Source organism: Candoia aspera, chromosome 2 (genome assembly GCF_035149785.1).
Source record: "Candoia aspera isolate rCanAsp1 chromosome 2, rCanAsp1.hap2, whole genome shotgun sequence".
Taxonomy (NCBI): Eukaryota; Metazoa; Chordata; class Lepidosauria; order Squamata; family Boidae; genus Candoia; species Candoia aspera.
The window spans coordinates 612968-639742 of record NC_086154.1 but is presented as its reverse complement, the minus strand read 5'-3'; the positions used below and the strand labels follow the sequence as shown (position 1 = coordinate 639742).

General features: G+C 53.9%; 3 protein-coding genes across 3 annotated transcripts in view; 2 read left to right on the top strand and 1 right to left on the bottom strand.

Moving 5' to 3' along the window:
- The window catches only part of LOC134491980 (zinc finger and SCAN domain-containing protein 2-like), a 305728-nt gene that overhangs the window by 178670 nt on the left and 100283 nt on the right, over nucleotides 1–26775 (top strand). The gene's annotated exons all lie outside the window — the stretch shown is intronic.
- The window catches only part of LOC134492005 (H-2 class II histocompatibility antigen, E-S beta chain-like), a 148912-nt gene that overhangs the window by 76312 nt on the left and 45825 nt on the right, over nucleotides 1–26775 (top strand). The window contains exon 2 of the mRNA XM_063296129.1: nucleotides 19836–20105. Within this exon, the coding sequence (XP_063152199.1) occupies nucleotides 19836–20105 (270 nt within the window). The remainder of the gene's footprint in view (nucleotides 1–19835; nucleotides 20106–26775) is intronic.
- On the bottom strand, nucleotides 2170–7576 carry LOC134492000 (HLA class II histocompatibility antigen, DR alpha chain-like). The gene is made up of 5 exons (XM_063296120.1): nucleotides 7439–7576; nucleotides 6263–6538; nucleotides 5017–5298; nucleotides 3948–4098; nucleotides 2170–3085 (listed from the first exon to the last, which is right to left on the bottom strand). The coding sequence occupies exons 1-5, from the start codon at nucleotides 7518–7520 to the stop codon at nucleotides 3082–3084; spliced, it is 795 nt and encodes a 264-aa protein (XP_063152190.1). The 5' UTR covers nucleotides 7521–7576; the 3' UTR covers nucleotides 2170–3081.

The following is a 26775-nucleotide window of genomic DNA, read 5'->3' as shown; positions in this document are numbered from 1 at the left end:
GGTGGAGAAGAGACGACACCCCCCCCCCCCATCGAGAAAGCTACGTGTCCCCCTTCCCCAGATATCTGATTATTAACCCAAGATGCTCAGGAAAGATTCTGCTTTTGAGTAAAATTCCTCGTGGGAAAAGGAGCCACCAGACCCCACCCCACCCCCAAGGTCTGGGCTGCAGACATCCGGCAGCTTCCGATGCTTGCAGCCCCCCCCCCCAGCCCAGCTCTCATTCCCCACCCTCAGGAAGGGCTGCTGGACTGGAGCTTCCTACCTCCGATGACCACCAGCTGGCGTTCCAAGGCCTGGATGTAATGGTTGCCTATTCTAAAACACTATCAGACGAGCAGGAATTCAAAGATATCTGATTTATTGAAGAATAGTATGCAGGATCACAAAGAAAGCTGAGAATGATGAAAGCGCACCAAATACAAACTAAAAACCCTCGGTGCAAACGAAATCCCTCCCCCCGTAGAGTCTTCTCAAGTCCACAATCCCAGGTGCTCCTAACGGCTTCTGATGGTCTGCGGGAAAAGTCCTTGAACAGAGAAAATAACCCAAACACATTCCATTCCCCCGATTCCACATACAGAGCTTGGCACAAGGTCTCACAGCAGCTCCCTCCCATACAGAAACGCGTGTCAGCGCCATGGCATGGGAAACGTTACGATGTTTAAAATACATTGAAACAGTGAACATGACACCGGAAGAGCATGGATCCGCTGCGCCCTGCCAGCCCTTCCCCGCCTTGCCCGCAAGCCTCGGGAGGACCAGCAGGGGCAGAAGAGGGAGAGGAAAGTGTGGCCGCCCTCTCCTGGCCCCCCAGCGCCGTGCAGGGCAGGGCTGGTCTCCGCCGGGGGTCTGGCTGAGCAGCGCAAGAGGAAAGGCGAGTGAAGGCACCCGGACCCTCCTCGCTTCCTCCTTTGGACCGACCAAGCGCAGCTCATCCACGAGGAGGGGTGGGGGGGAGAAGGACCCCCTCCCCACTGCCCCTCCCGGGGTGACTTTGGGCCAGTCTCCCTCCCTCCCTCTCTCTGGTGGGTTTGGGCGCTTTCTGGGGCTGTGAGAACCCCGCCCGTGTTTGTCGTGCACAGGTCATGGTGTGGTGGCAGGGGTGTAACACAACCCTTGGCTTTGGGCGGCCAGGCTTCAGGTGCAGCGCTTGTGCGTGCGGCCTTTCTTTGCAAAGCGTCCATCTCCTCCGCACTGAACCTTCTTTCATCCAGCAGCTTCTTCCAGGGACAACCCCCCACGGCCCCGCCAAGCGCTGCTGCTGCGGGGGGGGGGGGGGGAGCTCCTTTGCCTGCCGAAGGCCCACACCCAACACCCAGCCCCGGGCTTGGAGGCTGGAAAGGACCTCCCTGCCCGGCTCAGAGCAGTTCTGGCACCACCAAGCCCCCGCTGATTCCAAATGACCCCCCTTTTTCGGGCCCCGGCCTGCCCTCTGAACTTGCAAGGGGCTTGTTCTGAAGCACTCGCCGAGGTCCTGTCCCCCTTCCCCCATTAGTCAATTTGGGGCACCTCCCATCTGCACTTGTGGCAAAAGACGCCCCCCCGCCCCCGCGGGTCAGATCCAAGGATGGCAGAAACAGGATGTGGATGCAAGGCTGGCCTTAACCTTGGGGTTTGGAAGACAGTGCCTCTGAGCAAGAGCAAAGTGCATTTCCTTCCCCGTGGAGTCACATCCTTAAATCGGGGGTCAAAGGCAAAGGGTTTGATTGGGGGTGGCTGGAACATTCCAGCTACCGACCTTTTTCGAAAATAAAAAGTTTCCATCAGTTAACGTGCTCTCACTTTACTCCATGCGCTAAAGCAGAAGCGGAGTCCAGTTTCCCCAAGGAAACCGAGAGTCCCTTGTCAGCCGCTTTGCAACGCCCTGCCGCCCCCTCCCCCCGCCATCTCTCTGCTGGACCCACGCCAGGGGTTTCCCAGACCCGCCCGGGACTTTCCATGAGCCGGCCAATCACAACTCTGGAACAGGCCTGGTCACTAGTTGCCAGGCAGGAAAGCCACCTTCTCGCCAGAACCAGCACTTGAGCTGCGCGGCTGCCTTGAAGATTTCTCTGATTCTTCTCCCATCCAGGTCACGTTCTTTCCCCTTCCCCGCAACCTCCAAACCACGATCAACATGGCTTCCCTTCGAAAAAGCACAAATGTGGCTGGAATAAATACTCCACGTCCAGTTGAGCAGTATTTTTATTAGAAAGAAGGGCACAAGAAAGCCTGGGGGCGTTCCGGTTCTCCAGCAGTGCAGAGATCAAGGGATGGGGAGAAGCGAGGTGTTTTCCAAGGACCGGGGCCGATCTTGCAGTTCAGAGTTTGAGGAGGGTTGTAGGAGGGAGGCCCTCGTGAAAAGAAACTCATGCATTCTGCAGGCAGCCTTGGCAAATCACTGTCCGGGCCTCCAGCGAAGGCGAGCCAAGCCCTGAATCTAGGCAAAGCGAGGGATCAACAAGAGCAAGCCGAGCAAGGAGCAAGCAGGCGGCGGCTAGGATGTCGGGCGCTCGCGGCGTGGGGCAGCAGCTAGAAAGGCAGATGCAATCGAGTTGCCTGGGGGGGACATCTCGGACAGAGACCAAGATGGAGTGGCATGGAGGAGAGACGCTGAGGGGTCGCCTGCCCTCCCTTCCCAAGGACAGACAGTCCCAAACAGCCGCAGAGCTAGTCGGGAGGGGAGGGGAGGACCCCCGGGGGAAGTGGGCACCAGGGAGTGTGCCACTTTCAGCTAGTGGACCAGGTGCCCCCTTGAAACCGGCTTCTCCTTCCCAGGGGCATTTCAGCAAACGGCCCTGGTCTCGCGCCGAGTTCTCCCGCTCCAAAGCCCCCTCCCACGTTTCCCTCCAGACCCACACTTGGAGGATGAGGGGCCCCAGGACCCTCTGGGAATGTTGCACTTCCGGGAGTCCCAAGGAGGGAGGCAGGAAAAGCTCAAGGCCTCCCCCTGCCCCCGCCGCCAAGAAGAAGCTTGGGCAACCCCTCCTGGTTTACTCTGGAGTCATTGCGGGTGTCAGAAAAGCACGAGAGGGAAAGCGTGCAGCGCAGGTGGGAATGCAGCTCACGGTGAGGAGTCAAGTCTTCCCCAACCCCGGTTTACCTGGAAGGAAGGAAAGGAGGGGGGTGAGAATCGCGGGCAGGGGTGGGCGTGGAGAGGAAGGCCCGATCCATAAGGCCGCACTTGTCGCGCCTGCTTTCCCCAAAGAAGAGCGCTCCCTGCTCTCTGCGGGGCTTCCGCACCGGGGCCCCTCCCGGAGCCTCCCCTGCCTCCATTTCTCCAGACACGTCGAGGCGCAGCCTTCCTGCTCCCAGACCTCTGGGAAAGCCCATCTGGCTGAGGGTTGGCTGGGCTGAAAGTGGCCCATCATGGCTTGCCACTCCGCAAGCTCCAACTCAGCGTGAAGCATAACCACGCCGATGGTTCAACTACTGTACTTTACGGAAAAGGCTTATGGGGAGGGGGGTCCTCAGGGAGGGGGGTCAGAAAATCAAGATGGTGGCCCCAATCCCGCAGTCAAAACACCACCCCCTTTCTAGGTTGTGGCTGCCATCTTGACTGTTTTGACCTGTTGCAGAATTCCTCACCGTGGGGTCACTAGATAGGCTATCTTCACACTTCAAATCGAGCTGCAGGTTTGTTTTTTTTAAATCGTGGTTTGTTGAACAAGCCACAGAGCCTGGAGAGGTGGCAACCGCTTGCACAGCACGCTGTGCAAAATGAGGGAATTATGGCTTCCCTGGGGCTACGTTGTGCAAACCTCAGATGGCCATTGGTGAAGACCCAGAGACTCCCACCGGGCTGCCACCTAGTGGTTCCCTGGGGTTTTGCAGCCCAGGTATCTTCCCCTCTCCCCACCTGAGCCCAATATCCGGGTCCAACTAAGAGTCTCTCCCACTCCGGCTGCCCCCAACCCAGAGGAGAGCCATCCCCTCCCCCAGAACTGGAGGGTCCTGGAACTCACAGGTGTCCCCGGCGGTAGCTGGCCTCATTCATCCTCCTGCTCTTCACCATCAGGATGGTGCCACTCACAATGCCAGCAAAAGCTATGGCCAGGCCCAGGGCACACACCACGTTCTCGGTCGTCTCCGGGAGGGGCTCTGGGATGTTGGCATCTGTGGGGAGAAAGGGACACGGTGGGGAGGCCGCCATCCAAGCACTTTGTGCACACCTCAGAAGGCACTGCAGGAATTCCCTGGGAGGTTCCAAGGGGGGGGAGGGGGCTGTCAGAATAAACCAAATTTCAGCAAGTCATGGAATCATAGGGCTGGAAGGGCCCTTGGAGGTCATCTAGTCCAACACTTGCCCAGGGTAGGAATCTTCAAACCATCCTCGACAAAGCCCAATCTTTTCTCGAAACCCTCCAGTGAGGGAGCCCCGGAGGCTCCAGGTGGCGGGCTGTTCCTCTGCTTAATCCCTCTCAGTCCAAAGACTGCTGCTACCACGTCCCCACTCCTCCTTTGCTCCTTGAGGCGAAAGATCCTCAATTCTTTCCACTGTTTGTAGGGTTTAGCCTCCAAGGTGCCCCCTCCATCTTTGTCCTTCTTCTCTGCCTCTTACCAGTTCAAATCATGTGCGGAGGGGGGGGGAGGGGGGTAGCACAGGACATCTCCCATCTATTCAGCCCTGAAGCCCCGACTGGAACCACAGCTTGGATAATTGGCTCCTGGCTGCTTCTCCCATTTGGTCTCAGGCAGAATTGGGGGGGGAGGGGAACCTCCACATTTGGGAGGGGCTGAAATTCCCCTTGGGGCTTCCAGCAATGTTAACAAGCAGCTGCCAACAGAGAGGAGTGGGCATGAGGAAAACCATCCTGGGAAAAAGGGGGTGGGGTTATCAAAAAGGGTTTACATACACCCGCATTTTGCCTGGAGCCCAAGCCCGTCATTGTGGGTTGGGCCACACCCCCTTCCCCCTTTAGCTCTGATATGTGGGGCCCTGACCCAAAAGGCTGCCCTGCCCAGAACCAAAGAGGACCCTCCTTCACCACTGATTCCCCCACCCCCCCCAGTCGATGCTCCCCTTGTGCTTACTCCAAATCTTCGCCAGGGGCTCTTTTAGACCCCAGTGTTTCACTTGGCAGGAATAGTCGTCCTGCAGGGTCGGGATGAAGGGCAGGTAGGAGAACCTGCGGAAGGCGTTGTCCTTCTTGGGGTAGTAATCCATGGTCTGTACTCGCTCCGTCACCAGCTGGCCGTTCCTGAACCAGGATATGTCCAGCACGGGGGGAGAGAAGTCGTCGGCCATGCAGATCAAAATGTTGGGCTCCCCCAGTTCCACCGCCTTCTCCGGGTACAGCATCAGTTTTGGAGGCTCTGCGGTAGGGGAGGGGGACAAGTGGGGGGAGAGGAGGTGGGCTTCAGTTTGGGGGGTGCCCCAAGGGACCTCTGACTCGCCCCAACTCTTGCAGGAAGAAACGCGATGGGAACATTCTCAAAGGAGGTCTGAATGACGTTGGCCGGGTTGGGCCGGGCACTGCCAGCCGCTGGCCTTGAAGCCAAAGAGGAAGAGAGGGAGACACGGCCCTCCTAGGGTCAGAAGTTCACCTCTTGGTATCGTTGGCACTTTGCAGCGTTTCTCAACCTTGGCAACGGGGAGATGGGTGGACTTCAACTAGTTAGGGTTAGGGTTATACATCTCCCCGTTGCCAAGGTTGAGAAACCCTGACTTAGAGGCAGGGAGAGCAGTGGGGTCTTGCCCCCCTTTGGACCAGCTTTCAAAGGTTTGAGGCAGAGGTTCCTCACGTGGCGTCAGGGACACCAACCAGCTTATGGCAGCACTCTTTGGCTTCCTACCACTCCAGATGTTTTGCCCTATAAAAAAAAATTAATTTTAAAAAGGAAGAAGGATTGAGAGGCCCTTCTCATGGAGAAAATGCCCGGGACCTCACAAGCTTGTTGTCTGGTTTTGTTTGGAAGTTTGCCATCCCCTCCACCCCGCCCCGGGTGAAGAGTAAGAATAAGTCAGGAAGAGTCAGGAAGGAGGGGAAAAGGAAGAGGCTGAATCCCTCACCCACCCGGTACCGGCGCTGTTCATGGGGAAGCATCTTCCGGGGATCCACTTTGGGGCAGCGCCCACCCCAGGGGTCCCCAGGATTCCGGCGGGCCTCATCCAGGGGCATCCGCAAAGGGGGGGTCAAAAGAGTCAAGGGGCAGCGGCATGGCTTGGGACGCCATCTTGACTTTTCTGACCCCCTGGGATAATGATTCAGACGATACAACGGCAGCGGTGGGGGAAGAAGCGCGCGCCCCCCCGCCCCGCCCCCTGGCGGCCTCTCACCGTTGGCGGCGGCGGTCTCGTTGGAGCGCTTCATGAGGATGTCCAGGTTGGACCGGAGCACGGCGATGTTGCCTTGCGCGCCCTCGGCCTGGAAGCTGGTGAACTCCCCGAACTCGGGCAGGCGCCAGATGGTCTCCCTCTGCTGGAGGTCGACGTGGAAGATCTCGTCGTCCCCGAACTCGAACATGAACTCGGAGCTGCTGCTGCTGTTCAGGCGGGTGCGCTGGACAAACGCCACCTGCGACAGGATCTCCTCGCCAGGGGCCAGGTCCTGGGCTGGAGCGGGCGGGGAGCGGGGCGGTCAGTCTCGGCCGGGGCTGCTCCGTGCCCACGGCCAGGGGGCGGCCTGCCCTTGAAAACCCCCGAGGGGCCGAAGCCCCCTGGACAGCGAAGGGTGGCGCCCGAGCCGGGCAGGGGAGGAGGCGCTGCGGGTCCCCGGTGCCCGCGCATCTCGGGGAAGCGGCTGCGGAGGGGACAGAGGCGGCGCGTCCCGGCGGAGGCGGGGTTGGAAGAAGGGGGCGGGGCGGGGCGGGGCGGGGCGCAGAGCGGTCGCCTTGCCCGGGGAGCCTCTCCGCCCCCCACCCGCGCGATGCCCCGCGCCCAGGTGGCCGCGGGGGGGGGGGCTCGGAATCCCAACGCCAGCTGCCCAGGGAGGGCGGGCGACTCTTCTCTCCGGAGCCTCTGGGCCCCAGCTGGGTCCCAGACGGGTCCTGCCTGGGGAAGAGGACCAGGCCGAGCTTTTCAGCCCGTTCGCCCAGAACTGCCGAACTCGGCCCCTGTCCGGGTTTGCAGAAGTCCCTGAACGCGCCGCTCGCTGGCCAAGGACTGGGTTCGCGCGACACGCTTGCCTGGTTCCCAAAGCGACGGGGCCAGCAGGTTGCTTTTGCCCAGCTCAGGAAGCCACGGAAAGCCACCCTGCTAAGAGCAGCCGGTCGTCTGAATGCCCCCGCTAACCTTCCCACGGATCGGGTGGGCAGAGGGAGTCGGTTCCCGTCCGCCCCTAACTTTGCTAACACGGAGGTCGATGGTGGAAGGCCTGGGAGGGCAGGGATTCCGCCTCTCCCTCTCTCCTGTCAGGAGGGCACCCAGCTTCGGCTTATTCCCCTCCGCCCCCCGAGGGTCAGCTTCTGCCCGGCCCCTTCCGCTCTCCGAGGGACCCCAGAGCTGCGTCCCTACCTCGCCCAAGCTCAGCCCCGGCCAGGAGCAGCAGCAGCGCCAGCCCCACGCAGCCCCGCATTCCGTTTCCCTTGCCAGTCATGGCGGCTCGGTCCCAGCAGCGACAAGACGAGAGAGAAAGTGGAAGCGGCGCGCTGGTCTGGGCATTTTAACTCAGTCATGGGCTCCCCGGGCGACCCCACCCACACAACAGCCAATGGGAAAATCGGCAGCTGCTGACGCCGCTGTCGCCGGGCAAGAAGTTCCCGCAGGTGGCCAGTGCGGGAGATAGAGTGAGCCAGGCGAAGCCGGGCCGGGCGCTGGAGCCCCTGCCCAGCCTCCCTGCAGCCCCCGCGCCCCCTTGACTGGGCTCTCCAGCTCCGGGGCTGCTGGACCCCCGGCGGAGCCTGGATTGTGCCCCCCCCCGGCAAGAGGGGCAAGGGGGGTTCGGTCTTCGCAGTGAAAATCAGGCGCCCCTCTCTAGACCGGGCGGGGGGGGGAGTCGCTCTGGCCCTGCCCTTTCCTTCACTGGAAAGGAGAGGTGGGCAGAGGGGAGCGTGCCCGGCCCCTGCTGGATTCTGATTCGGATCCCCCCTGAGGGAGAGCCAGCTTGGCCCAGCGGTTCCGGTGCTGGCCTGGAAAGCAGGGGCCGGAGGGTCCAGTCCTGCCTATGAAACCCGGCTGCGTGACCTGGGGCGGTCCCTCTCCCTCAGCTCAACCCACCTCACAGGGTTGTTGTTGTGGGGAAAATAGGTGGCAGGAGGAATAGGTATGTTTGCTGCTTGGAGTTACATATAAATAAGGCAGGATAAACAAAGCACCAGTATCAGTATTAATATTGCTGGAATAGTGGACTGGATAGGAGGACCAGAAAAGGAACGAGAGAATGTTGCCCTTCGTCCACGCAGCGACCTTGACGGACTCTCCTCACCAAGGAGCGAAGCTGGGTGCGGCCAGTGCGCCAGACAGCTGAGGGAGAGAAAGGGGCCTGGGGGAAGGTCTGGAGGACAGTGGGGAAGATGCAGGGAAGCCGGTACACCGCCAGGGCTTGCTGAACACGGAGGAGACCAAGCTGGCCTAGGAGAAAGACCGAATGCAGAATAGACAAGAGACCCGGCAGGGGAAAGTGTTGCGTGGCCAGCACACACACACTCACACGCACACGCACGCAACTAGCTGGCAAGGCGGAGAACCGCAAGGCCTGGCCATGGTTAGAGCAGGAGAGCTGGAAAAAAAAACCCTAACCTAACCCTAAAGGGCTTCTTCTGGGCCTTCAGAGTTCAGACAGACGAGCGCCTGCCATGCCACACCCCGGACTTAGCAACTGTTGGTAAGAAAGGCCGCAAAGTCTGGATCGTGGGCGCGGCGATAACAGAGACAGCCGAAGGGAAGGGAAATACTCCAGAGGAAATCACGGAGTACGAAGACCTGCAAGCAGAAGTGGAACGGCTGGGGACGAAGGAAGCAGGAGAGTGCCAGTAGGAAGAGGCCCCCTGGGGGCAATCCCAGAACATCTGGAGCACCCCTGGAGCACCGTCGGCACCGGCAAAATCACCACCGGTCACTCGCAAAAGGCAGCTTCAACATTATTAAACAACATCAGCCAAATCCACTCTAAACATCTGGCTGACTGTGCGATCAACCATAATAGTAATAGTAATAGTAATAGTAATAATAGTAATAATAATACGCCCTCCCAGCGCCTCCAATCTTCTTCTTTTCGGCTGTCTTCTCAGCCAAAAGCCATCTACTCCAAAGGACCAAGCCGGAGACTCCTCTCCCCGGAGACAGATGACGCCTCCAAAGCCTGTTTTTTCATTGGTGCTCCTGTTGGCTCGGTCACTCAACTTTGTTTGCAGAGAAACCGAAAGCCATATAAGAAAATACACATTTTGGAAAAACACTTTTTTGCATCATCGAAAACCTCAGTTTTCTTTATGAATTTCAGATTAGAGGCTCTTAAGATCAGCCAAGGAGACCCTCCCTGTGAGGTGGTCTTGGGGCGGGGTTGCAGGGGTCCTCTTTTGGGAAGGGGGCAGGAAGGAGCCCTGAACCCCCAACAGGCATCCCAAAGGAAAGATGGTGGGGCTGAATATTGGGGGGGGGGGAGAAGAAAAGTTTGGGGTCACCAGGGAAATTGGGGGGGTTGGGGAGAGGAAAGGGCTGGGAGAACCCAAGAGCAACAGTCTAGACACCCTTATTGTGCCCCCCTCCCCATATCCCCCCCCAGGAAGAGGGAGACGGAGGTATGGATATCGCTTTTACTCCAGCCCAGAGTGCTTCTGGTGGTCTCTTTGTCCCCCTCCCCACATATTTCCTGCTGCTTTGGGGGGGGAAGGGGCCCACCTGGATCCAATGTTCCCTGCAGAGAGTAGGGCGGTGTGCTGCACCAGCTGAGCTTCTGCCTGCCTTTCTCCACCCTGGGAGGATGGAGGAAGTTCATCAGGAAGCTCCTTTCCCCCCCCCCTTTTCTCCCCCTCCAGACCCCCAGCAACTCTCCATCTCCCCCAGGGAGCCCCACTGGGACCCACACACTTCCCCCTCCCTCCTCCAGGGGGCGTCTTGAGGGAGCGACAGCCCTGTGGGGTGGGCCACTGGTGCCAAAGGAAGGTGTTGGAGCTTCTCCTCCTTGGGCGGATTGGGGCCTTCCTCCCACACCCCCAAGGGTTGGACATTGAGGGGATTGGGCGGGGGTCTTTCGCAGCCCCCCCGCCTCTCCCCCAGGGAGCCCCATCAGGAAAGTGGAGGGGGCTGAGAAAGGCCCTCCCGGCTCCCCTTCCCACTGGGTCCTCCAGAGGCCATCCATCGGCCTCCGTAGCAGGTCTCTGCCCCTCCCCCTCCCCGCGCGGGTCCCTCCTCCAGTCGCAGCTGGGAGCGATGGGCCCCGGACTCCCTCCTGACGGCCTTCCTCCTCCTCCTCCTCCTCGCAGCCCATTTCCTGATCCAGGCGAAGGTCGAATGCCGCTTCCTGAACGGGACGCAGCGGGTGCGACTCCTGGAGAGGCACTTTTACGACCGGCAGGAGATTGACCGCTTCGACAGCGACCTTGGGAAACACGTGGCCGTCACCCCGTTGGGGCAGCCTGATGTCGACCTGTGGAACAGCGATAAGGTCTTCCTGCAGTACTTGGGGGCTGCCGTGGATTTTAATTCACAAATCCTATTTAAAAATGCTAAAAAACAAACAAACTTACCCACCCTTCTGTTCTAATGTCTTGAATTGTTTTGCTTGTATTTACACACAATCAGATTAACAAAACACAGTTGCTCTATGCATGTAATATGTTACACCCTGTGCTTAGGTTTCCCCCCCCAAGGGTGGTGGGGCAGGGTGGGGTGGAGTGAGACCTTGATGAAATGCCTTCTGGGTGACTGCCCTTTAGAATACCTTGCCTCCCATGATAAGAACACCCCGCCCAGCTGCTTTTAGGAAGACCTTAAAATGTTCTTATTTTAAGGGCCTCCCGGTCCCCCTTTCTGCCCAGGAGCCCATTTCTCTTTTCCCTCCGGGCCCCAGAAATGGCGTGTTTGGCACTTTAGGCCAAAAAATGAATTTCCAGAGGTGGAAAAAAGGAATCAGCAAGGCCGTTTCACCTGTCCTTGTGCCCTTTCTTAGGGGTTTTGCTGCTTTTCATTATTTATTATTTATTCAGACTTATTTGGAATCTGCCAGCTTCTAAATCCAGCAAATAAACCAACAAGCAAGAAATTATAATCATGATTCAGTGTTTAAACCAAGATTTAAAGCTCAATCATAAGGAATTATTTATGTACTTTTTCCTCTTCCTTGAGAAAAAAAGCCAGTTTGGTCTGGGCCAGAAACCGGAAGGCTGTGAGTTCCAGTCCTGCCTGAGGCCTGAAAGGTGGCTGGGTGACCCTGGGCCAGTCCCTCTCTCTCAGCCCAGCCCACCTTGCAGGGTTGTTGTGGAGAAAAGAGGAGGAGGAAGGAGTATTAGCAATGTTCATCTCCTTGAGCTATTACAAAATATAAATAAAAATAATAATAAAAAAGCTGATTCAAAGGCCAAGAAATGTTGTTAAGCCAATTTTTGGGGCCTGGGAGAAAAGCCCCCCTCAAAACCACCTTTTTCATCACAGGATCAACTTCAGCCTGAGCCAAACTGCTTCCATCTTCATAGCTGTAAAGTTCCTGATTTGGGGGCAGAGTTTAAAGAAACACATTAAAATCTTGATTCTCTCTTCTAGATTTCTTGCACATGGCCTAAATTTATTTTTCTATTTTTCTATTTTGCATTTATATTTATTTATTATTTATTATTTATTATTTATATTTTATTTTATTTATAAAATAAATGATATAAAATAATATTTTATTTTATTATTTTTATATTTTATTTTATTTTATTTTTGGTCTCCCTCCAAATTCCCCCAAAGGACCCCCCAGCAAAGATCCTCTGCAGCACAAGATCCCCGAGAAGCTCTTCTGTCCATCTGGCTCCGAAAGGGGAATTCGGAACTTGTTCATCTTCTGAGGGGGGATGAATCTTCCTTGAGAGGACTTGGGCAATTGAGAGAAGTAAACGGCCACCCCTGATTGTTGCTCCTTTGCCCTTTCCTTAAAAAATGTCTTCCTGTTGATGCTACCTAAAATTATAGCCACATCACACTTTGCCCCCTTTTCCCCTTAAATTTCATTCTGTTATTTTCTGCTTATTTCTGTGTTTTCACCAGATCAAGTGGGATTTTATTCATTTTCCAGAATCTCATATCATTGGCTTTTTAGTCCTCTGATGACCTTCATCGTTTAAGGCAAGATGAAGATTGAGGAGTGGGGGGCCCAGGACTGGACCGTGTGCCCCCCCCCGTTCAGTCCCCTCTTCCGTCTAATGAGGGCCACTGATGAGCCCGCTTCCTTCCTTCCTTCCTTCCTTCCTTCCTTCCTTCCTTCCTTCCTTCCTTCCTTCCTTCCTTCCTTCCTTCTTTCTTCCTTCTTCTCTCATTCACTCATTCATTCATTTAAAACAAAAGTATATTTTGAAAAAAGATATTATCTATGGAAGGACAGATAATTATTGAAGGTATACAGATAATGTTCAATATAACATTAGGAAGAGATACCAGCAGATTATATTAGGTTGTCTTTATGATATAAAAAAACATAGTTTTGAGCTTAATGCCAAAACATCCACTAAATTATTATTTAAAAGAAAAATGAAAAACACCTCTAAATGTAATATAGGTAAATACTGATTTTCTGACTTCCCCTTCTTTGCACTCCAACCAGTTTGCAGTGCCTATTGGGGTAAACTTTAGAAAACACACCCTGAGTGTCTGTATTTATCTTGCTGCATAAGGGGGAGATGGGCAGTGATAAATCTGATAAGTAAAGAAATAAAATAAAAATAATATCTAATTTTCCTGGAGGCCATTCTTGCTTAAATTTAGTTAAATGTCTATTATGGATATATACCGTCAGTTTTGCCCTTGCTGCATTTTCTCCAAATTTGAGCTCCCAACCAGACATTTTCAGTATTCCGTCTTTTTTCCAGTGTTGCGCAAATTTTGTCCTTGCAGCTGTAAGCGTGTATATTATTTAAATAAAGTGTGTACATTAATTAAATATTAAATATTTAATTAAATATTAAACTAGTTATGGTATTTTTATTGATGTGTTCTGGTATTACACCTAATTTTAAAAAATGTGGTTTCATTTCAAATTTGATTCCTAACATTCTCTGAATAGTGCTGTGCATGTCATTCCAATTCTCCTGCAGATAGATAGATGTGTGTGTGTGTGTGTGTATTTTTACACATCCACCACAAACGGCAGAGTGTTCCTTCAGCCTAGTGGCATTTCCAACATTCATCATTGTGTGATTTGTCTCTTTTGGCAATTATGGGTGGAGTTGTGTACCGTCTGTACAACGTTTTCTACCAGGTCTCTTTCAAATCGTAGCTTGGAGTGAATTTTAAGGATAGGATTTGTTCCACGGTTCTTCCCACTGCTGAACTGGGACGGTTTCTTTGACGTTTTGCAACTGGTTTATCACCCCTGTTGTTTTTTGTTCTGCTCCGAGTCGTATCTAAGCAGGAGTTTCGATGCGCGGCCCAAGAGGTGGTCCTGATTCGGAAGGAGCATTTCGCAGTCTCGTTTTTCTCACCGTCCCTCCCTCGTTTGAGGCCAGATTTCAGCCCTGCCGCAGTTTGCAGGTGCCCCAACCGGGCCTGTTCCGGCCTCCGCTGAGCAGCTCCTGCCGCGTCTGTGATCGGTTGGCTGGTCCGGCCGGGCCGCTTTGCACGAGCAACTGAGCTATTTTTTCTGTGATTCCTTGGACAGGAAAGGCGTTTGGGGAGGGGCTGATGGTGAAATGGCCGGACTGATTATTTTCTGTCACTTTATCTAGCCTCCTCGTAAAACATTTCTCTCTCTCTCTCTCTCTCTCTATCATCCATCCATCCATCCATCCATCCATCCATCTATCATCTATCTATATCATATTTTTATCACCGCCCATCTCCCCCACATGGGGGACCCTGGGCAGTTCACAGTAAAAACAAGTCCTTCAGGTTTGTGCCCCCTTTTGTGCCCTGTCCCAAAAGTATCCCGGGGAGCCCGTTAGCCGGGCCGGCTCCTCCCTGGATTGACATTCTGCTGTTGGGGATTCAATTTTTGAATTATTTATTATATTCATTATTATAATTATAATTAATATTAATAATTATTATTATTATCAACCATAATAATAATAATAGTAATAATAATACGCCCTCCCAGCGCCTCCGATCTTTTCGGCTGTCTTCTCAGCCAAAAGCCATCTCCTCCAAAGGACCAAGCCGCGACTCCTCTCCCCGAAGACAGATGACGCCTCCAAAGCCTGTTTTTTCATTGGTGCTCCTGTTGGCCTGGTCACTCAACTTTCTGGGAAGTCAGAAAAAGAGCCGTGCAGCGCTGCCGCTCTCCCCCCCGTCCACCACCCCACCAAGGTTTCCATCCTGCGGCCTTTCCTTCATCCGGACGTGGGGCTGTGCAGCGTGTTGCGTAACTCAGTCACAGTGTCCCGTGTTTGCCACCGGCTTAAACTCCCAGAATCCCCCAGCTGGCTGCAGATTCACTCCAGAGAGTCTCCTGGCCCAAACTCTTGGGGTTCTGCCCCCCCCCCCCGTCCCAGCTCAACGGGCCTCCAGTTGGCCTCCCATCACCCGGGGACGGCCGAGACGGCTCTCGGATCGCTTCCCGTGGCTCTTTCGGGGCCCCCTCAGACTCAGGAAAGCTGAAACCGGGGCGGGGGGACACAAAGGGGAGGGGCTTTGGTGAATCACGCTGGCACCCAGCCCAGGGGCAGAGCTCGGGGTTTCTCCTCCTGTGGGAGGCTTCCCCGCTGCTGCTTTTTCTGCTCTAAGATCGATCAATCCCCCCGCCCCCATTGCTGTTGCTTTCTCTGTTTCCCCCTTTCTCCTTCGTGCCCTGGACCCACAGCCTTCCCCCCGCGGCGCTTGGGACGCTCGCCCTCCGTCTCCAGAACGTCTGCAATCCTGATTTCATCGCTCTTCCGCTTTCTGTATCTCAATAAGATTAGAAAAAGCATCCGGTGGCTGAGGCTGGTCTGGCCACCAAGTCGCTTTCCGGATGGTCGCCCTGCGCTCCCGTTTCTAAAAAAGTAGCTTTGCTTATTTTTCTCATTCATTGATTACAAAGTTTGGATGAACCCTCCTTCTTTAAAAAAACACCACCACCAGAGTGGGTTACAGAAATTATACAAACGTACGCAATCAAAATTAAAAACCATCGTGAAAATGGAAAGCAGGGGCATAAATATATACAGACAAGCAGAACAAGCCCCATTAAAAATCGGGGGGGGGGGATGGCTGGGAAAGAAACCATCATGGGATGCCTGGAACACGCCCCTTACTGGGGCCCCCACTGAAGCCCATCCAGGGGTTTAGAAATTGGTTTCCTTAAGCAGTTTGGAAGATGCTCTTCCCACTCTGTTGAAGTGAAGTTCCAAGATCGGACGGGTGTGCGCCACACTCTGGAGAAGGGGCCATCAGATGCCCAGAGCAGGAGTTGGGGGGTCTATAAATCAATCAGTGCGTTCCATTCCATTCCAAACCCGTTGTGTTTGTGTTCTGAAGTGGCCTGAAACCTTTCCACGTATGTGATGCTTGGGGGGGGGGGGTCAAGCTCCACCCTCGCTCAGCATCTGCCTTGGCAGACCAGGACTGGGTCCCCCCCCCCCCCCCGCAGCTGGACCAGGCGAAAGAGTCCGAATCCACCCTGGACTTGCGTGTCTGAATCGCACCCAGACGCACAAGCTCACCCCACCGATTCGGGCGGCGCTCCGGCTGTCGCTTCCCTTCCCCTCGTCACCAGAGCAGAAGTTTTTTTCATGCCCCACCAGCAACGTTTTGATTTTCTCAGAGTTCTCTCTGCCCCCCCCCCCCGCAGGAAGTTCCCTTCTTTCTACAGTCCCCCAACAGCTGAAGAGAGGCCGCAGGAGCGCTGGAGTTTCGCTTCCCCATGCAGCGAGCCTGAAGCGTCCCTGTTCCCGAGAGCAGAACTGAGAAACGGGCCACGATCCAACCGACGGGCCTGAACTCTTCCCGAGGGCAGCTCAGGGACGGCCCGCCCTTGCCTGCTCCAGTCCTGCGTCTCCAGGTGGGGCAGCCGCGTGGTCCTGTGCCCCGCTGGAAGTGGCCAGAGCGGCCATTCCCGACGCCCGTCCTCCTGGGCAGTCCAGGAAACAAACGGCGCGTCGGGTCGTTGAGCAGGCCAGCCCCGGGTTCTCCCTCCAGGCACAAATGACGGAGCCCAGATTATCCTCCTTCGGACACGTGATGCGAAACCCGGCTCTAATTTTAGGAAAGGGGGATGGAAAGAGGAGCGGACGACCAGAATCCAGGGGGATGGACTCAGACACAGGGGCGTTGGGGACACCGTCGGACGACGTGGTGGAGCAGGTCAGGGACAGACTGACACGGAGAAAATCCACCTGTGTGGTTGCTGAGAGTCGACAGGGACTTGACGGCATATCACCATCATCATACTAGCTGATTATAGTTCTCCCGTCCTTGGATTGCACCACCGTGGATGCCATCTTGACCTTTCTCCCCACACCCGCGGACACCCCCATATTCCCCAAAAGCTGAGCTCCCCGTTTGCTCCCCCCCCCGATTTTCAGAGCAGGCGATTTCCACCTGCAGGGTTTTCCTCACCAGCGATGGCGCCCTGATAGCGAGGCACAGGCACAGCTCCCCCTGCTGGCGAAGAAGGAACATTTGGCGCCGGGACAAAGGGACGGGGCCTTCGCTGTGGGCGGTCCTTCAGGCGAATCCCGGGTCCGGGCGGCTCTGCGGACGGGCCCCTGCAGCTTTTTCGGCTACGGTTTGAATGGGGTTTGCCCGGACCCTCCCGATAGGTGCTTCCGGAGGAAGACTTACATTTCGCTGCTTAAATCCTCTCTGGTTACGTGCGACTGTGAGCTTGACGGAACGGAGTATCAGTTCTGCTTTCTTGCCTGATGATTTTGGTTGTCAAGGGATTTAATATGTTTCTCAATACTATTTCTGTTGGTTTTCAACACATCACATTTTTTACAGCATGATTACCTGCCGTCAAGTAACCAAGTAATGGTGGTGACTCTTAGCGACCACAGAGATGGATAGATTCCCCCCACCCCCCACCCCCCAACCGGCTGGCATGCCACGTGGAGGAGCTGCCCTGCACAGCCTCCTTGGCACAAGGGATGGCAGGCTGAGTGGGTGGCAACGCCTGCTTCAGGCAGAGCCAGTACTGCACGCAACCTACCAACAGTCACCGACATGCTGTGCAGGAAATCTACCTGATCCTGGTTAGTTCAAGGCTCATAAAGACTCAGGACCCGGTTCAGCTGCAGGCTTTTCACTGCTGGCCCAGAGGTCTGCCCTGCCCCCCTGCTGCTCACACGACGGTCACTAAGAGACAAAACAACTCTTCATGCTGAGATGGTTCCGGGAATAACGTGATTCCGGAGATCCTTTCATCTGAATAAATCTTGTTCATACAGGTACTGCGACAATATTCTTGAAAGAAGGATGTGAGGAGCCACTGAGCACGGGGGGGGGGGGGGTTGGTTGGTGAGTCACAGGGGAGGCAACACTGACTAAAATGGGACTCTCCCATGCCACCAGTGTGGGCCCCCAGCTAGCTAGCTAACACACACGCACACACACACACAGAGTGGACCTCCGGTCACACCACTGTTGATCCCACAGGAGACCCTTGGAGGATGCTGAAGTGGTCCTCAAACAGCTGCTGAGTTTCTCTTGCCATCAATAACACTAAGAGTGACAGTGGATGATAAAAAGCTATGATGGGACTTTCTTTCTTGTCTTCTTGGCATTTCTTTGTTTTTGCCTGGACAAGCCATTAAGGTTACCATGGTAATTGAGTACTTCCTTAAGCATTGGCAGTGTGAAGAGGTCAGATTTAATTGTCCTCAGTTTGGGTGTTAATAGCTGCATTGCCTGGGGGAGGGCAGCTTGCTTGTTACTTGTTTAGTTTCGCTTTTGCAGCCAAGTAAGTAGCTCAGTTCTTTCTGAGCGTGTGTGAATGCACAAGCCTGTAAATGTTTTTGTGCTTTCTGTAAATAAATTTATTTTTATAGAAACGCCTGGTGTGTGATTTTCCTGATCTCTCGGGCCAAATGCTTTCCAGCACTCTGCCACAAGTTATGGGCCCAGGGAAACCCAAGAGAGAGCAGAGAGATCAGCTCCACACCTCATGCACATTTTAAAGGCAGGTAGCAAAGACCTGTGAAGATTTTTCTTTGGAGCCCCCTGATGGGAGGAAGGGGCTGGGACCCCCAGGAGGGACTTTGGGGAAGGGGCCGAGGGCAAGAGAGGGGGGAGCCTGCAGGAGACTTGATCTCCATGTGGTCTCTGTCCCCCCCCCTCCCAACAGCCCCCCAGGAGGACGGAGAGGGACCCCCTTTCCTGGTGCTGTGGATGCCCCGCGAGGGTTGTGACCCAGGTGGGGAGGGGGAAGGCAGCCCACCTGGGGGACTCTCCCCCTCCCGTGGCTAGATCAGAGTTGGACCTTCCAGGGCCCGAACTGCACCCGGATCCAGAGCCCCCAAGTCTGTTGTATTAAAAGGGGGAGGAGAAGGAAAGCGAAAGGGAAAGAGGGAAACTTTTGCCTTTTCATCCCTGAATCCACAAATCCAACAAAAGCCATATAAGAAAATACACATTTTGGAAAAACACTTTTTTGCATCATCCAAAACTTCAGTTTTCTTTACAAATCTCAAATTAGAGGCTCTTAAGATCAGGCAAGGAGACCCTCCCTGTGAGGTGGTCTGGGGGAGGCTTGCAGGGGGCCTCTTTTGGGAAGCGGGCAGGAAGGAGCCCTGAACCCCCAACAGGCATCCCAAGGCAGGAAACAGGGCTGAATATTGGGGGGAGAAGAAAAGTTGGGGGGAACCAGGGCAGAGGGGGTTGGGGGGAGGGAAGGGCTAGGAGACCCCAGGAGCATCAGTCCAGACACCTTTATTGTGCCCCCCTCCCCATATCCCCCCCCCAGGAAGAGGGAGACGGAGGTATGGATATTGCTTTCACTCCAGCCCAGAGAGCTTCTGGTGGTCTCTTTGCCCCCCTCCCCACATATTTCCTGCTGCTTTGGGGGGGGGAAGGGGCCCACCTGGATCCAGTGTTCCCTGCAGAGAGTAGGGCAGTGTGCTGCACCAACTGAGTTTCTGCCTGCCTTTCTCCACTCTGGGAGGATGGAGGATGCCCACCAGGAAGTTCGTCCCCCTACCCCCTTTCCTCTCCACTGGGACCAATAATAGCTTCCCCCTCCCTCCTCCTGGGGGCATCTTGAGGGAGTGACAGCCCTGCAGGGTGGGCCACTGCTGCCAAAGGAAGGTGTTGGAGCTTCTCCCATTGGGGCGGATTGGGGCCCTTCCTCCAACACCCCCCCCAGTGCTGGGAGGTTGTATGCATTGGGTGGGGGTCTTTCGCAGGCCCCTCATCTCTCCCCCCAGGGAGCCCTACCAGGTGTCCTAACAGCCAGGAAACACGCTGAGACAAGGAACTGGTCTCTAATATTTATTGCTAGTACATAACAGGAATCCTAACAAACTGAAGAAGCGTGGGAAAAACCCAGACATATAACCCCTAAGGGTTAAGGTGGTCCCGATCTGTGTCTCTTTGAATGGCTAAACAATTCATCAGTGCTACGCATGCGCTTGACAGTCTGGATGGGAGCCCCCTGCTCGCCATCCTTACTCATGACACCAGGAAAGTAGAGGGGGCTGAGAAAGACCCTCCCAGCTCCCCCTTCCAGCTGGGCCCTCCAGAGGCCATCCATCGGTCTCCATAGCAGGTATCCACCTCTCCCCCTCCCCGCGTGGGTCCCTCCTCCAGTCATGGCTGGGAGCGATGGGCCCTGGAATCCCTCCTGACGGCCTCCTCCTTCTCACAGCCCATTTCCTGGCCCAGGTGAAGGACGAATGCCACTTCCTCAACGGGACGCAGCAGGTGCGATACCTGTACAGGTTCATGTATGACTGGCAGGAGTTTGTCCGCTTTGTCAGCGACCTGGGCAAGTTCGTAGCCGTGACCGAGTTGGGGCAGCCCGATGCCGATGCTTGGAACAGCCTCCAGGACTACCTGCAGGACCAGAGGGCCTCCGTGGATCGCTTCTGCGGGCACAACTACGGGGTGTATGATGGGCACCTGACTGGCCAGAGAAGTGAGTCAAAAGGGAGGGAGGGGCTTCGTGGGGGGATGCCGGGACCCCCCCTTCCTTCAATCCCTTAATTCTCCCTTATAGAGTTCTCCTGCACAATTGGGCAAGTTTTAGAGGGCAGCTGTGGGAAAATGTTGGCGTTTCTCCGTGTTTTGGGGCACCTTTTGGCCTATGAAGGGGCGTGTTGGGCTATAAAAATTTTGGGCTTCTGGCAACACTGATTTTGTGTGGGGGGGACCCAGCAACATCTCCCTCCTCCGAAATATATTCTTAGTGATCGATTGAAGGGCCTCCTCGTCCCTCTTTCCGGCCAGGAGCCCATTTCTCTTTTCCTCCCGGGCCCCAGAAATGACATGTTTGGCATTTTAGGACAAAAAAAATGAATTCCCAAAGGTGGAAAAAGAGAATTAGCAAAAGTTCTTTAGCCTGTCCTTGTGCCCTTTTTCAGGCGTTTTGCTTCTTTTTATTATTTATTATTTATTCAGAGTCATTTGGAGCCCAGCAGCTTCTAAATCCAACAAACAAAGAAACAAACAAATAGTGGACACAAGCTAGAAATTATAATCATGATTCAGTGTTTAAACCAAGACATAAAGCTCAATCATACGGAATTATGATTGACAAAAAGAGACAGTTTGGTCTGGGCTAAAAACCAGGAGGCTGTGAGTTCCAGTCCCACCTGAGGCCTAAAAGCCGGCTGGGTGAGCTTCGGCCAGTCCCTCCCTCTCAGCCCAGCCCACCTCACAGGGTTGTTGTTGTGAGGAAAATAAGAGGAGGAAGGAGTGTTTGAAGGAGTATTTGGTATTGAAGGGCCGCAAATCAGGGCTTAGGACCGGAGTCCTTTAAACCTGGTATGGGTCCCAATAAACACACCAAGTGAGAAATAGGATAACCCTTTTATTTGAGCGCTCAAGTAACAAGGGGGTCTCTCCTCTGAAAAGGAGAGCCCTTTGTGTTAGTAGGGGAAGGTCCAGGCTGTGATTCTCCTCCTCTCTCCAACCCACCGCCTTGAACCTCCATCCTTCAAGGGTTGCAAAAGAGCCCATAATCTCTAGCATGCTGTTTAAAATGAGGCCCTTTCTGCACCTCTTTTCAATAGTTCCAACATGCGTGTTTTGTTCAGAGGACTCAGCCCACTCCTAAGCCAGCTGGACCTAGAGAGCACGGTCACCTTAAAGAACAAAAGTGGCAACTCGACTTCAGATAACCTCAAGGACACCTCCCCAGTTCGGCCCCTGAGAGAAGGCGGCCCAGGCAAGCACTCTGCACTGCCTACAGCAAGACAGCGCACAGCCGATCTTCTGGAGGGAAATCTGATTAACTCCTTCAGTGTCTTGCCAGACGTGCAACAAGCTGACATTATAAAAAGACTGGATGATCTGAGAGAGGCTCTGGTGGCAACACACAAAGCAGCCAAACCACTAATCGATCTAGTTTTGCCAACCACCCAAGGCAATTGTAATAACTTTGAGAAAGATCTTGCTGGCACTTGTGCCCCTTCCCTTACCAGGTGGAACTCAGACATGCAGATCATCAATGCAGAGGCCCCTGGGGCAGATCCAAATCCCTCACACCAGGAATTTGAGACAGATAACTGCAGTCTAGCTCACTCAAAAACCGGCACCTCTTCCAGCTCTCCAGGCAGACCTCTGCCTCAGGAACCAGAGGAAATCATGGTAAAGGCAGCCTCTGAGGTAGGAAGACGACCACCGCCCAGGACTGAGACAACCCCTCTGGCCACTGACACAGATATGAAACAACAACCTGTTGGTGCTTACCACCCTAGGCGTAAGCCACCACACAACTCACCTGAACCCACACAGCAGCAAGAGAGCGGTAAAGGCAGGCCAAATTTCAACCAGTGTGTCTTCCTAGATACTGAAGGAACGCTGGATCTTATCCTACCTGCAGAACGACTGCATGAGCCACACCATCTCAGCACAATGCCAGTCATCCCTCCTGACAACAAACAAGGAAGCTCTTTTTGGATATTGACATGGAATATAGCCGGATGGAAGAGCAGAATGTCAGATGGAGATCTGTTGGGATTCCTCTCCAAGTTCGACATCGTAGCACTCCAGGAGACACGGCTAACCACCAGTGATGAGGAAGCTCACTTAACAGGCTTCAGATCCTGGTCTACACCAGGGCGCAAATTTAACTCAAAAGGGCGGGTGTCATGTTCTCATTTCAATGTGCTGTTAACATTGTAACGTTTCACATGTCCTCTTCTGTTCCGTGTTCCTTCACCCGGGGTTTTTCCATTCCTTCACCCTTGTTTTGAGGGCTTGGAATGTATGTTTGGGTTTGCGCTCCTGCTCAAGGTTACTTTCCCAGGCGCGTCTAACGGCTTCTAGCACCTGGGAGGGGGAGCGTCCCGACGAGGGATGAGGCGGAACTTGCTTACAGGCAAGGCTCTTAAGTTTGTATTTGGCGCGCTTTTGCTCATTCTCAGCTTTCTCTGTATTTGCATACTATTCCTTTAATAAATCAGTTATCTTTAAGCCCGAGCTTGTGAGACTGAGTATTTGGGATTAGGCAACCGTTACATAAAGCTGAGAATCATTTCATCCATTTTCCGCTAGCCCCATCCAATCGTTGGATAAGAGGGAACGCTAGCGATGACAGAACCTCAGCTTCGCGCAAGTGAGGGAAGCGAGGAGGAACGGGAGGCGGCCAGAATCCGGCCAGCGCTAACCTCGAGAGCGCAAAGAGCAGCACGTCGGGAGTTGCGAGATATCCAATTAGACGAACTGCTGATATCCATGCAGGAGAGTCTCAGGAGTGAACATAGAACTGTTATGGAAAGAGCACCGGGGAGGGGGTCTCCACAATTGTCCTGGGAGCCCGAAGTTCCCTTGTCACCGAGGGTGGTGGTAACCAACCAACCTCCGGAAGAGCCGGTCACTCCAGCCCGAATGAGGGCATTAGAGGATAAAATGGATTTAATAGTGACAATCCTTAAGGATCTACCCAGAGAGGCAGAGCCCACCCCGGAGGATTGGGAGGAAGAGCCGTCACAGTACCCCAGGCACAGTACCCTATCAACCCGGGGGAGAAGCAAGACTCGATCAGCCCGTCAAGGGGGGGAGCGAGAGGCAAGACCTCCTAGGGATCGACCACCCATGGGGGCTCGGCGTACGCTGACATTCGCGGCACCGCCACAGCCAGCTGAGCCGGCGAGAACCTTCCCACCATTTGGAGTGAAATTCGATGGAGATCCCACAACGCTCTCCTTCTTTATCACTAATGCCAAGCATTATATAGAAGATTGGGGTCGGAACTTTCGGTCAGAACATGGCAAGATCAATTTCATTGCCAACAAGCTGAGAGGAAGGGCAGCGGATTGGTATGTGCAACTATGCCAGGCTGAGGCAACTGAGTTAGAGGACTTCGATGACTTTTTGTGGGCACTTAAACAGCATTTCGAAGACCCCCTAGCTCAAGAAACAGCTAAAAATGACCTGCGGAAACTCTACCAAGGGTCCCTCTCAGTTACCAAATATGCGTTGGAATTTAAAGCTTTGGCAGGAAAAGTGGAAGACTGGTCTGAGCCAACAATAATTGAATTGTTCAAACAGGGGCTAGAACCCGAAATCCTTCGATGGGCACTAGGAAGAGATGATCCCAAAACACTATATGGGTGGATTCAGTTGGCGGGCAGTGCAGAAAATGCCCTACAAACCTATGCCCATACCAAAGAGCTTAGACAAACGCGTCTTGCTAGAGGAGCGCGCACATCTGGACTTGCCAGCCGCCCCAAACCGAAAACCTGGGAAGAGGAGAGGGAGCGACGGTTCTCCAAGGGTCAGTGCCTCAGATGTGGGAAAGAAGGGCATCGAGCCACGTCGTGCCCGAGACGCCGCCCAGAGGAACGACAGACGAAACCCACGGTAAAGTCGCCTGCTCCTGCTCCACCGCGGAAACTGAAAGCAGCCGTCGCGGAACTGGACCCCCCAGAACTACCCTTCGGAGAAGAGGAAGAAGAGTTGCAATTCGAGCAGCCGGCGGGAAAAGCCTACCACCTGCCCTGAAGGGCGCCCTAGGGCAGGTGGAAGAAACCGGGCGTAACCACGATTCGGTGAGTGGAAATTTCCCCACACTGACTGTTAAAGTTAAACTGAGCTCAAAAACCAAAACTGTGGAAGTGTGGGCCATGCTAGACTCGGGTTGCTCCCGTTCCCTTATGCACCCTGATGTCGTAGCGGCTCTGGAACTGCCCACGTTCCCTTTGCCAAGACCTATGATTTTCACCCAATTGGATGGAACTATGGCGGGAGGGAAAGCAGTCAATCATTCCACGGGACTGGTCGCCTTGCAGATGGACTCCCACCAAGAAAAGCTGCCATTTGTGGTAGCTCCAGTGGGGGGTCCTCTGGTAATCTTGGGGATGCCTTGGTTTGTACAGCAGAACCCTTTTATCAACTGGCTGCATAGAACTGTGACTTTTGCAGATGGATTTTACAAAGTACCCGAAAAGGACCTACTTGAAGACATGGAGGGTGGAGGGGTAGCGTATACTAATGTGCAAACGCTTCAACCTCTTGAGGGACTACCCAATCAGTATCAGGATTTTGCGGAGGTATTTGGGGAAAAGGAAGCGGATCGCTTGCCACCCCACCGAAAAATGGACTGTGCCATTGAGTTTTTACCAAATGTAAAATTGCCTCACCCAAAAATATACCCCATGTCTCCCAAAGAGCTCACTACGCTAAGGGAGTTCATTGACAAAAACCTGGCTAGGGGTTTCATTGAGCCGGCTAATTCCCCGGTAGGAGCCCCTGTCCTATTCAGGCCAAAAAAGGATGGGTCATTAAGGCTTTGTACCGATTTCCGCGGGCTCAATGCGGTCTCAATATTAAATAAATATCCTTTGCCCCTGATCAAAGATATGTTATCACATCTGGCCAGAGGCAAAATTTTCTCAAAACTGGATTTGAGAGAAGCTTATTTTCGTATTCGCATAAGGGAAGGGGATGAGTGGAAAACAGCATTTAACTGTCCTCTTGGGGCTTTCCAATACAAAGTCTTACCATTTGGTTTATCCGGAGCACCTGGAGTTTTTATGCAACTAATCAATGAGGTCTTGCATGACCACCTATTTAAGGGGGTACTGGTATATTTGGATGATGTATTGATTTATACTGAAACCATGTCAGAACATATCCACTTGGTGCGTCAGGTACTGGCTAAATTGAAAAAAGCAGAGTTGTACGCAAAACTGTCAAAATGTGCATTTCACCAGTCACAAATTGATTACCTAGGCTATCGAATTTCATCTCAGGGCATTGAAATGGACCCTGCAAAAGTAGAGGCTATTGTGGCATGGGAGCCTCCCCGTACCAGGAGACAATTACAAAGTTTCCTTGGATTCGCCAATTTCTATCGGGCATTCGCCCAAAATTTCGCTGAAATCGCCCTCCCCCTTACTGAACTGTTAAAAACTAAAGGACAGGGGGATACGCGACGTTCAAAGAACCCAGGCGCGCTCCTTAAATGGACTCCTGCCTGTCAGCAAGCGTTCGAAGCGCTCAAACAAATATTTACCACAGAACCAATTTTACAGCATCCCAACCCCTCTAAACCCTTTGTTGTACAAGTTGATGCTTCTGATTTCTCCATAGGAGCAATTTTGTTACAATCTGACCAATCTGGCGCCTTAAAACCCTGTGCCTACCTCTCTCGCAAATTCACTGAAACGGAGAGAAGATGGCACGTTTGGGAAAAAGAGGCTTTTGCTGTAAAAACGGCTTTAGAAACATGGCGACACCTATTGGAAGGCACTTCAAGCCCTTTTGAAGTCTGGACCGACCATAAAAATCTGGAAGCTCTAAGCACCAGTCGAAAACTCAGTCCCAAACAGCTGCGCTGGGCTGAGTTTTTCAGCCGCTTCGACTTCACCCTTAAATTTATACCAGGCAAGAAAAACTTTTTAGCTGATGCACTCTCCCGCAGACCCCAAGATGCTGGCCCAGGGCCAACGGTCCAAGGCACCGTCTGGACCGACAAACAATTAAGTTTGGCAGCAGTGACTCGCAGCCAGACCCGAGCGCAATCAACGCAACCTCCAGCCGCTCTGCCTTCCAGCCGCTCACCGCACTTGTCAATTCCCTCCGATTTGCAACAACAGTTGCTTTCCCACCTTAAAACAGATACTTGGTTGCAAACCAATAGACACATTTTAACTTTCACCGACGATCTTGCCTGGCGCAACGATCGCCTTTATGTACCCGATGCTATGAGAAAAACCATACTCCAGCGCTGCCACGATGACAAGCTGGCTGGACATTTTGGCTACGTAAAAACTTTGCACCTTGTGCGCCGACAATTCTGGTGGCCAACTTTACTCAAAGACCTGAAGGCATATGTGACTGCGTGCCCTGTATGTGCGGCGATAAAGCGCAAACCAGGCAAACCCCAAGGTCTCCTTCAACCCGTTGCCACCCCATCTGTCCCTTGGCAGGACATTTCCATGGACTTTATCGTTGATCTACCCCCTAGTCAACGCAAAACTGTCATTTGGGTGGTCAAAGACTTTTTCTCCAAACAAGCCCACTTTATCCCATGCGCGTCTATCCCCACCGCACAACAGCTGGCACGCCTCTTCCTCACCCACGTGTACCGCCTCCACGGTATCCCCGCCCGTTTGGTGAGTGACAGAGGCACACAATTT

Bases quoted from the DNA above. Each gene is read 5' to 3' on its own strand.
- LOC134492000 (XM_063296120.1), bottom strand. From the start codon at position 7,520: ATGACTGGCAAGGGAAACGGAATGCGGGGCTGCGTGGGGCTGGCGCTG. The intron at 6,539-7,438 runs GTAGGGACGCAG...CGCCCGCTCCAG, and splicing joins CGGGGCTGAGCTTGGGCGAG to CCCAGGACCTGGCCCCTGGC. The intron at 5,299-6,262 runs GTGAGAGGCCGC...CCCCTACCGCAG, and splicing joins CGAGACCGCCGCCGCCAACG to AGCCTCCAAAACTGATGCTG.